This window comes from Anas acuta, chromosome 6 (assembly GCF_963932015.1).
Source record: "Anas acuta chromosome 6, bAnaAcu1.1, whole genome shotgun sequence".
Classification (NCBI taxonomy): Eukaryota; Metazoa; Chordata; class Aves; order Anseriformes; family Anatidae; genus Anas; species Anas acuta.
Genome location: NC_088984.1, coordinates 18,974,810 through 18,986,744, shown reverse-complemented (window position 1 = coordinate 18,986,744; position 11,935 = coordinate 18,974,810). Strand labels below are relative to the sequence as shown.

Genomic DNA, 11,935 nt, shown 5'->3' with positions numbered 1-11,935 from the left:
TTAGAAATACATTGTAAGATTGCTCTATGTTAGCACAAGATGATTTAGTTATTTTTTCCACATACAAGTAGCTAGTATTACATCCTGGCTACATGTGCAAAAACACAAGTTTTATGTCTGCTGTGGTCAAGGTGAATAACATTCTGCAGCTCGAGCACTTAATGATAAATATGTTACAGAAGTTGTTGCCACAGTTACACCTTTGTATTATAACCTTTAAATCTAACAGTAGTGGGGCCACTAGCCAGCATCTTACCTTCTTCTCTCATCAGTCCCAAACTACAGTGCCACAAAGACAATGCAGTATACAAAATGTCATGCTGCACAACATCACTGTCCTTCAGGGTAAGGATCTGTATAGTTCAGGGACAAGATGTAACCTTCTCAAAGATAACATATTTGTACTAGACTGCAAATCAATTTAACTAGCATCTATTTACACCACGTTTGGGCAAGAAGCATTAACAAATTCATTTACTCATTTGTGAAAAGGAAACAATAATTCTTAACCACCTTCATAAAGTAACAGCTATTTCTTACTATGTATTTGAATAGCACATGGAAACCTAAATCATGGACAAGGCCCCTGTTGTTTTAGACAGCTTACATATATGAAATAGAAGATGATTTGTGTCTCAAAGGCTTTAGGGACACGTGAATGAAAATAACTATGCAAGTACTATGTAGTAATGGTATTGGTGATGGTGCTGTTTATTTTAATAAGTCCTCACCAGCTGGTAAAGATTCTCCCAAAAGTCCTGAGTCATCAATCGAAACAGTGACAAGAATGCCCAACTGAATGTATCAAAACTTGTGTAGCCATAGTTGGGGTTTCTACCAGCTTTCACACATATATATCCTTCTGGACATTGACTACAAAAGAAGAGGAAATGCTATTTTTAACAACTACTCTAAATTACGATATTCTATATAAAATCACAAAATTGTTCAGGAGTACCAGTTGCTAATGAAATTATGAACAAGTAAAATTTTATTCTACATACCTAGGATAAAAATATGTATCTTAATCAGTTTTCAGTTTTTAATTCCATTTCCTATTGATATTTCAGTACTTTAATAATATAACTAACAGCAATCAACCCTTCCCCACAATTTTTCTTATCAACAAATTTCCATCAAGAAAGCAAGAGAAGAATGTCAACTAGAACGGCTGACGATAAACAGTTGTCAGCCAAATGGCAGTAACATTTATGCACTTAGGATCCATGGGATTACCTTTACAAAATTAGCCTAAAATTCTGAAGAAAGTGCCTGTGTAAACTCAAATCACATAGATGGTTATATTTAGGTATGGCTTCATATCCCCAAACATTGGTAATTTGAAACTCTAAGGTACAGTTGATGCTTTAGTTAGCTACCTAAGCTATTCTAAGTAGCTAATTATTCTTTCTTGATGCACTATGAAAAATGACGACTGTTTTCTTACCCTGCATCTGAGCTATTGCCACACAGCAGAGCATCATTTTGTCCTTCCAAGAAATAGAAATGATCTGTTTAAAAAAAATAATGAATAGGATGATGAGAGAAAGACATCATTTATACCCTAAGGGAAATTGAGCTATGACAAAAAACTTTTACACTTTGAAGAAATAAGCAGAGCTAACTGTTTAACTGCAATATACAATGATCAGAAATTAAAAAAAAAAAAAAAAGGAAAATACTGTTTTGACAGCAAAATTATATAGTCTTGAAGTTGGTCTTTCTTTAGAGAATAGAAAGTTAGTCATATGATTTATTCTCAGTAACCTACACAACTGAGAAAGCATACAAATGATGGATTAACAAATTGTTTATGTCAGCAAATGAGTGAATGAATACCAGGAAAACAGGACAAATAAGGAGAGCAATTCCCTGCATTTTTCAAGCATTTTTGCATATACCATTTAGAGTTACTCATTTATAACTATTGATTCCATACTAGTTTATCCAAATATTACTGGAAAAAGTACTGAAGTTTTTGCAGCATGAAAACACATCACAACATGCATGAGGTATTTTTAAGTGGATCTTGACTTGAGCAGTGGAAGGCAAAACCAAGCTTTTATTGTACATGACCAAAAAAAAAAAAACCTACACAAAATTCTGTAGCAGAGAAATGTACCTGAAGTATCTATATGCATTTTGTTAATAGGCTAACAAGTAAAATGAGGTTAAAATTAATTGAAAGAGATGAAGGTTTAAAAAGCCCCTGCAACAATCTTCCTTTTTCTTTCTTTTTCCCTCTGTCTCATTCTCTTTCCTTTTTTTTCTTTCCTTCTTTCCCTGTTTCTCTATCCTCCCTCTTTCTCTTTTTCTCTTTCTCTTTTCTCCTCTTTCTCCTTGTCCTTCTTCTGCTCCTGCTCCTCTCCCAGCCACTCCCACCTTTCCTTTCTCTGTTTTGATGCAGAAAATGAAAACCAATTTGCCATCAATTGCTTGTTTGGAGCTCTTATAGCAAAATGGGAATCTCTAGTGGTGATTTTTGGATCAGGTGGCATATTAAGCTAAAGTTGCCAAAATTAGGTATGCTCTGGCTGTTCTCAGGAAACAGATGGTTCCTTGAGATCTCCTGCCAGCTGGCATGGACTAACTTAGCTGGCATGAACAAGCTGAGGGCTAATGCTAAAGAGACAAGCAGGGAATTGCAACCAGTTCCTATTGACTGCTTCTACTCTGTCACAACCAGTGTATGATGGAGACAGCATAAAATCTGCTTATTTTAATGAGAAAGAGATTGTGCACATCACTTCTGCATCTGCCTTCTATTCTCCGACATAAGATAAGAAGACAATGGGATTTTAGATATTTAGGTGCTTCCATAGTCATACCTTGTGAGAGATCTACTCCTACTTAAAAAGCTTAAAATGTACAAAGATTAAGATAGGTACCAAGCTGAATTTTCAAAATTGCCTGTGTGCCCAATTCACATTTCTGCACAGCATAGCTCCTCCTCTGGTAAACAGAGTATCCAGATAAACTGTCAAGTCAGCTCAATTCTCAGCCCAGTATTTTGAAATAAGTAAATAAATAAATGGTTGATTTCTCAATATAAAGATGATACTGATAAAGTAAAAAAAAAAAAAAAAAAAAAAAAAAAAGTCAATACGAGCTTATTAAAAATTAGCTGTACATAAAACTATTCCTGTATCCTCCTTTGTCAACGTCAGAACAGTAGTCACAGGTACAAGTCCTACATGACACTTTCATAAGCAAGTAAGGGAGATATGTTCCAGCTGGAATCATCAGAAAATGCTTGAAAAATGATTCTGATAAAACAGTTGCCAGTGACCCACTGTCAATTCAGAAGGGCATTTTCTGAAGATCTTCAAAGGATCTGCACTATACACAGTTTTTATAACAAGTTTCATTAACAGCTCAAGATGAGACCTAATACAAAAAAAAAAAAAAAAAAAAAAAAAGCATCAAATATGTTGAAGACATAAAGCTAGGAGAGGAGATGACTGAAATTTAGAATGACTTTTGCAAACTAACAAGCTGGTCTAAAAGCAATTGGATTTATTTCAACAGAGACAAGTGGAAAACACTACAGTTGACAAGACAAAATGGAATACATACATGCAAAACAGATAGGACCTGGCCACAGCCATTGCTGTACAAAAAGATGCAATGACTGTCATGAACCACAAGTTAACTGTGAATCAACAATACATCACATTACAATAATGGTGTAATTTTGAGATGTATTAATAGGAATGTCAGATCTGTGGCATGAGCTAATTACTTCTCACTACCTTGTACCTTTACTAGAGGAGTAAGTACCAGATTTGAGCACCTTACTTAAAACAAACAAACGAAAACCATAATAAAACAGACTAATTGGAAACAGTCCAGAAAAGCAAAGATTGTCAAAGAGATACAGAGAACATGAAACAGAGAAAATAGGTTTGCGTAGTTTAGAAAACATCAGAGAGAAATTACATTTTTAAAATGTTGTAAAGATTAATATAAAGTAGACTATTATTATCTTATTCTTAAGATCACAGAAGAAGTAGTATTTGAAATTCAGAAAACTTAGGTCAGAAAAACTTCCTATTTGTGTGATGTAGTACTAGAAGCAGCTCAAGAGGGAATGGAATGGAAAGAAATTGAATGAGATAGAATTGAATAGATTAGAATAGCAATAGAATTTATTTTTCGGAGGTTTTTAAGAACAGATTATCATCCAAAATCTTCTCAAAGCCTGCATTTTTATGAGACTACTAGCATGCTGAAATGATAAGTATATTAAAAAGCATACGTAAGTATATTAAAGTATATTAAAAAGTATATTAAGAAGTATAAGCATAAGTATATTAAAAAGTATATAAAGCAACCAGACTTGGATCCAAAAGCATTTAGCTGTTAAAATGAGGGATCCTAACTTTCAGTGATGTATTCATCAGTTACACCATTTATGCAGACTTTATAAAAATTAAAATATATATATATATATATTATTTTTTTAATTATTTTTTTTTATAAAATTAAAAAAAAAGATTGTGCCTAATTGCAAAGTTAAAACTCTAAATACATTAACTATATATAAATAGGAGAGACTGAAGCTATTTTCCATTATGAAAGACAGAATAGCAATGCACTAGGGATACTTTCAGAGCTGTTCTGAGTTTTAAGACTGTTCTGTTAACAGAGCAGATATATTATAGATGTCACTGTTAACACAGTGACATTAACTAAACTACCTTAATTCTCATGTGAAAACACTGTATTACGTGGTACAACAGAGAAAAAAATACTAGTTTCTTGATTTTCAACAGATTAGAAACAAATGAAAAGATACATAACATGTAATGTGGTTCTTATTTTGCTATGTTTAGATGCATAGGACCAGTATACTCATACAGACATGTTCGTGCTGTGCAAGGAAGTATGGTGCAGAGATGTTCTCAACCAAATTCCAGAACAAACAGTGCAGCTTCATTTACATGCTGCAGTAGGATTAGTGAGATAACTGATGTCCAAATGTGGATTTATGATCTGGGGCATTATCTTGCACTAATGTAGCTATACAGATTTCAGATCCCGTATTAGAACTGCTACACTATTTCAGGATATTTCTGCATTGTGCTCCAATGTGGATTTACTCTAAAAGTCCTACGCACAACTTGGATTTACTCTAAAGTCCTACACAGTAGAACGTAAAAAAAAAAAAAAAAAAAAAAGATTTGTTGGTACCCAGTACAATATCATGAATATATTAACCTACATTTTGACTGTTGCTTTATTTACAACACAAAGTGTTTATTTTTTAAATGAAAATTAAAACTATAATCTGCAAAAAATATAAGTGCTTTTATGTTTCTTGACTAAGAATCAACATTTTAATTGCAGTGAAAAGATACTGATATGCTTTTGTAACTTTAAAAAAGTTTCAGAAAAAATAATGCAGTAAAAGGTATCATTCTTACTTCTATCTTCGATGTACTCATCCCAGTTAAATGTTGTCATTGTTGTATTAATAAATGTGCCATTTTCACCTATAGAGCTATTAAAGTAGGAAATAACAGTTGTTTCAAAAGTAGAATTGTCTGGAGGCCACTGCAGGCATTTATTCCTCAAGTTGCCCATGAACAGCTGCAGCCCTATTAGTGCAAATACACTCAGACAAAACACAGTCAGGATCATAACATCTGAGAGCTTCTTCACAGACTGAATTAGGGCTCCCACGATAGTCTTCAAGCCTGCAAAGAGAAAAGATTTTTATGATGATGTTAAACATACTAAACACACAAAAAAATCATGTGATTTTTTTCTAGATTTCATGCAGAATGACAACTAAATGAGTCTAATGTTTGTGATACAATAATACCCATGAAAAGACTGGTTACTTGTGAAGATGAGTGAAAAGCTGTAAATTTATGCTTATTCTAGAGTGTACAGAAATAAAAAGTAGCTATTACCAAACATATTGTTTATGCCAAAACAAGTGATTTTATTACTCATGCTATATCTCAACCTTACATAGGAAAGTACTGTTTGCTTTTGCTGATGCTTCTTGCCCAAACCTTTCTTATATGAACTTTTCAAAAATTATTCTGCATTTATAAACCTACTACAAAGACATAATAAATTCTTATTTTAAAGATAACCTAATAATAATGTTCTTACGATATGAGAGGGATGATGGTTTGGAGAAGAAAGACATCTTTAAAACAATTCCCCATGCATGGCCCATGCTATCCTTTAGAGATTAATTTTTTATATATGACATTTGAAACTGAGTTAAAGTTGATATATCAAGTGCCTGTAATAAATGATAAAATTTGCATCAATATGAAAGCTTAAAATTAACTTATATTTAAAACATATAAAGGAAAGCTTGATGTCATAAGATGCAAATCACATAGGCTGTTTACTGCAAATATCTCATGCAAGAATTTGTTAAACTCAAAGGCTGATTTTTTGAAAAGAAAACACAGCTAATAAAAAAAGCAAAAATCAATCTAAATAAAATTGTATCTTGATTCCTGCTTTTTTATTTTGTTAACAATGTGTAGCAAACAAGGCTTATGTTTTAAAAACGTGAGTACAGCCTCTGCAGAACAAAAGTCAGCCTCAGTGTTTAACCTAGCTCTCACCTGGAATGACTGATATTGTTTTCAAAGCTCGGAGAACTCTGAATGTTCTCAACGCTGAGACATTGCCCAGGTCCACAAACTCTGTCACATATCTGTAATAGGGGAGTTCACACACAAACACAATGACAGCACACAAATAACAATTGGAGAAACGAGGGGCCTAACACCTTACACCAACTACATCTTACCTGGGATTACAGAAATAGTTTTCAAAGCTCTCAATACTCTGAAAGTTCGAAGAGCTGAAACATTGCCTAGGTTTACAAATTCTGTTACATACCTGTAGGATTAAATCACAGTTACTCAGAATTGAGGCAGATTTTATTCTATTTGCTTGGGTCTTTGATTAAGACCTCTTCAGCGTTCACTGTATTTTGCCTGCGTTATAAATATCCTTCTGACCATAAAATTAAATTAAATTTTATCAAAGTAAACCACATTCACTTGATTTTTGGAACCTAATTTGGTCAGCTTCTAGCAGGAAGTCAGAATGATTCCTTTAATTCTGGTATGCAGAAAGGAGACAGGATATGAACAGTTCAGGCTTGATGGCATTCACAATTCTAACAGGCTGACACACCATGCTGGCCTCTGCAGCACATGCTCAGTTAGAAATACTAAAATGTGTAAAAGAGGTAGAAGAAACATATTGAAACCGCAGGAAGTCCAGGCTCCAAATGTTCTGGCTGACAAAATATGAGGCAATTTTTAGTGACTAATTTCATGCTATCAGAAAGATATTTTTTTTATAAAAAAAAAGGAGACTTACGCAAATGTAATGACAGTGAAATCTAGCCAATTCCATGGGTCTCGAAGAAATGTAAAATCTTCTAAGCAGAAGCCCCTTGCAAGAATTTTAATAAGTGATTCAAAGGTATAAATTCCAGTGAATGTGTATCTAAGAAAAATATGCAAGACAGAGTTTATAGAAACACATTTATGTTTTCTGTACACAGTATGCTCTTTAATCCTACCTTCTTCTCTTTGAGTGGCATTAAAAATTTAATGCAAAATACAACCAATTTAAACATCTGCACAATTTATTACTTATGGGAGAAGTAGGGATCAAATTACAATTAAAAGACTACATGACAATCCGTAGGACAAAGATCAGATTCTATAATCTACACCAATGAATCAGATGTAAAATTCCCTGTTACTTCATTGGTGCATGTTTATGTCCAATCTAAATCAATGCTGTAAGAAAATACATGTAAATACATAGTGATTTCAAAAGTTGCTTCCAGTCTAAAAGTGTATTTCTTCAATATTGTTTTTATACTGAAATATTGGACAGTACCATGATCTCACAACCTGTTAACCTCTCAGCATCACTCATTGACTTTGTTACAGAGTAGTTGTACCCAGTACTGCACCTTCAGCAAGGCAGGCATAGTACTGAAACAAACCCAGTGTTTTCAGATGAAAAATCCTGTGCAAGAACAACCAAAAATATTTACCAATTTCAATAAAATTCAGCTACTAAAAAAAAAATGTGGCTGAAACATAAAAGGTAAAAATGTTTAATTCTGTCATTCTGAGCCACTTCAATTTTCTATCTCCAAATGATGTCATTTTGAAATTTAGTTTCATTTGTATCTTTAATGGAAAAAATGATAAAACAGACTTTTTCAAATTAAACCATTTAAAATGTTTGAACTGCTTTTCAGACTTGACTCAACCTGAAACCAATTTTCCAGTATGAACTTTCTTCAGTTCAATCACTGTAAAAAATGTTTTTCCTGCACAACTTTACTCAACCGATGACAGGATTTCCATTATATATAAATAAATGGCATAATATAATGACATGAAGAAATATTCAAGCTACCTATCTTTATTCATAAATACTTACAAAATGCCAGACATCCTGAATGCATGTAGTTCATATTGAACTCAAAATGAGAATGCCTACACTGTCTTTAATAGCCCTATGATTAGCCCTGTTGATTACCAAAGATTAAACCGGTACTTATCATCCAAAGCAGTTAGGAGGGAAGAAGCAGCAGAAGCATAAAATGCTATTACAAAAATGAAGCACCATCAAGAGCAGTGTTTCACAGTGCAGTCTACAGCCTTGGAGCCATAACAAAATTTGAGCCAATTGTATATGGGGACCAAAGTGTTGATACCATATTGGAACTTTTCTTTTTCTAGCTGTTACTTCCTATGGGAGGATTAGCCAATGCCTTAAATACTTTTGTAATAGCTTATTTTTCATACTAACATTTCATTATTGGTCTGTCTGTGGTAAATGAAAGATGCACAATGCTAAACACAGCTATCCAGTGGACTCTTTATCTGTAATGGCTGCTGCAATAGAAATAGGAGGGTGCATTTCCCCAGGTTCTTGCAAAGACGCAACACAGAATGCAGCGTAAAATATTTATCATCCACTTTTTTGCATGGTCATAAGACTAGCTTCATCTTCTTATATTACCCATCTAATGTTGCAAATGGAGAATTGAAATTTAACAAACTGTAATGAGGGAAGTGTTAGAAAATATACTGATTTACACAGAAGAAACTAGCATCTGAATGGCTGCTTAAAGCATATGCCACAAAGTAGTTGTTGTCAGTAAATGTCATCCTTATTAATATAACATGATAAACAGCAATTATTTCAAATTACTGAATTCAAAGAAATGTCAAAGAAAATCCATTTAACTTACTCTACATTCTTTGTCCAGTCTGGAGGGTTACTCATGGTCATAAATACACAGTTGGTCAAAATAGTGCACATGATAAGCATGCTGAATAACGTAGGTTAAGAGTTAAGGAATGTAAGCCAGAAAATCTTATTAAAAGAATATCAAACAACACCATGGCCTGGCAGATATCCAGTATCAGGAGCTATTTATCCCTCCACTGCTATACTGATGCTCAGGAAATATGAGTATGTTATCCATAGTCACTGCTTTTTAGTTAAAAGAGAACAACCACACACTAAAAATTGAAAGAAAGCTAAACATATATATACGCAAAAAATCACTTAACTTATACGATTTTTTTCTTTTGAAACAAAAATTTGAACATTTAAAGTAGTGGCTTCTAATCTAGTGGAGTAATACAAAAAATTGATTTTGTTGGATAACCTAGACAAAACAGGCTGACCGGTTTTCTCTATGTATGTTTTTTATTGTTGTTTTTGCTTGAATGCAAATTCCAGAAAAATTCCAAGTCATAAATAATTTCACTGATTGTGACAGAACGGCTCTGGATTTACAAACCTTCACTCACAGGACTTACACATTTTTAGAAATGAAAATAGGAACACAGAAATGAAAACCGCACAATGATACACAAAATGTCCACACGATGGCACCATTACCTAAAATTAAGAGAGAGCAAAACTCGATTTTAAGAGCTTTAGTTTATTTAACTAAAATGTAGGTTGACATGGTGCTCCACTCTAGGAATCTGAGTATTATAGTGTGGGAAGTACTGTAATGTTCTCCTCACACATCCCTTTATATGTCTACATTAACCAAGCAAAACAAAACCTTCAAGCAACAGTAAATAACTCTGCCTTCTGAAGTGTCAAACTAATGACATTACAGCCAGCAATTCTCCAGGTCTTTCATCTCATTAAACAGATTTCAAACCTTTTACTTGGAACATAGCTTCTTGCTCTATAATTAATATGTGAAAGGAGCAGAAGAGAAAAGACAGTATTCTAAAACAATAAATAATGTGTTATGACTACTTCACAAGCGCATAACGTAGATAGGCAATCCCTTTTTGAAGAAATATCTTCTCACGGTTGAAAATCCTCACTATTCTTTCATCAGGTGAGAAATAACTGGAATGTATGAATGTACCTTCCCAAAATGTTAAACAATGATTTTTAATATTCTGACTTTGGTCACTACACGTATTTACTACCATCTTACTTCCATGATCTTCCATTACTCCATGTAATTGAATAATGCTCTGTTACATGCTACAGAGTGTCATATAACTCTCAAATAGTTATTTGTAGTGGCGCTTTTAGCAAGCAAATATAAAGCAGACTATGCAGTGTTATGACTGATTCTGAAGTCATTTGTAGGCTAGCCATTGATAACAACATCCAACACATATTAGGTAATCATAATTATCAGACTTCCATTATATTAAAATTATTACAAAATCCTTCCAAAGTTTATTCTACATGATCTTAGGATACCTCTATGTAACACTACAGAAAACTGCTGTCAGTGTGGTTATGGTAGACTCCTCTGAAATATAAGTGTGCAAACATTTGTATGTGCTCCTTAAGTAAAAAACTTTTTGAAGTCAAAGCCCTCAATGACTTTGTATCAGTATTAGGGATCAGACCAATGGGATGCCCATTGTAGTCATATATCAAAACACTGAGAAAGACAAAATGAGAGATGACCATTTACCTTTGCAAATCTCTACCCATAATGTGGAAATATCAGGACCTACTCGAAGACTGAAATTACAGTATCTACAGAATTACAAATGCATAAGGTAATAATGATCAAGAAATAAATGTGACAGGCTGGATACATATGGGACTTAGAATGTGTAAGAAACCTAAGCAGTTCTATCAAACTAGCCTTCTGCAAGTGGGATCTGAATACGAAAATGAAAAGGAATAATGAAACTGTATTTTCACTAAATATTCATGTGAGCACATAACTGGGATAAAAGACTTGGTTTTAACACAGTGTCAGTGAAGAACTAAAAGTATTTTGAGCAATATGTCCGTTGTTTGTGAAAAAAATGTGGTGAGATGGGAAAAGATGAAAGAAGATGTGAGGATTACATGAAAAATAAGAGGGAAGGAAAAAAATAAATAGGTGGGGGAAGAAGAAAGACACAGGAAAAAACGTAAAGGAAGATGATGGGTTATCTGGCTTCTGATATCTGGCTTCCACCAATGACAAACAACAATAAAAAGGGGAAAAGAAAAAAAAAAGGGAGAAATAGTAGAGAGAAGAAGGACAAGACACTATAGATCTGTTGATCTTGGAACATGCATCAGAGAATGATTTAAAAACTAAGTAACATCTCATTGACTACAATTTTAGACTAACCACTTGAAAAGGATATGAATGTACCAAAATCTTAATAGCTATTTTTCTAAGAGGATTGAAGGGAGTTAACATGTATAGGGCAGAGGTGGCACTGAATCGGAATATTGCCTTCCCTTTATTCAATACTATAAAGGTCTGGAAAAAAGAAACACAGAATGTAAAATAACATTTAAAAGATACTAACAAGTAACAAACAATGTACAAGTTCAAACCCTGAATAATTTTCATTTCATCATTGAAATGAAATGTATTTGGTCAGACTTTTCTTTGCACCTCCCCACCCCACCCCACCCA

At 33.5% G+C, this 11,935-nt stretch overlaps 1 protein-coding gene across 6 annotated transcripts in view; it reads right to left on the bottom strand.

Moving 5' to 3' along the window:
• Positions 1 to 11,935, bottom strand: part of LOC137858222 (sodium channel protein type 2 subunit alpha) — a 77,222-nt gene that overhangs the window by 42,480 nt on the left and 22,807 nt on the right. For 3 of the 6 annotated variants that reach the window (XM_068685624.1, XM_068685627.1, XM_068685626.1), the window contains exons 3-9: positions 11,659 to 11,776; positions 9,269 to 9,359; positions 7,366 to 7,494; positions 6,785 to 6,876; positions 5,427 to 5,699; positions 1,448 to 1,511; positions 732 to 873 (exon numbers count right to left, since the gene is read on the bottom strand). In XM_068685624.1, the coding sequence (XP_068541725.1) occupies positions 732 to 873; positions 1,448 to 1,511; positions 5,427 to 5,699; positions 6,785 to 6,876; positions 7,366 to 7,494; positions 9,269 to 9,359; positions 11,659 to 11,776 (909 nt within the window). Of the gene's footprint in view, positions 1 to 731; positions 874 to 1,447; positions 1,512 to 5,426; positions 5,700 to 6,596; positions 6,689 to 6,784; positions 6,877 to 7,365; positions 7,495 to 9,268; positions 9,360 to 11,658; positions 11,777 to 11,935 lie in introns of those variants that run through there. The other 3 variants (XM_068685625.1, XM_068685628.1, XM_068685630.1) reach the window with 2 other exon arrangements.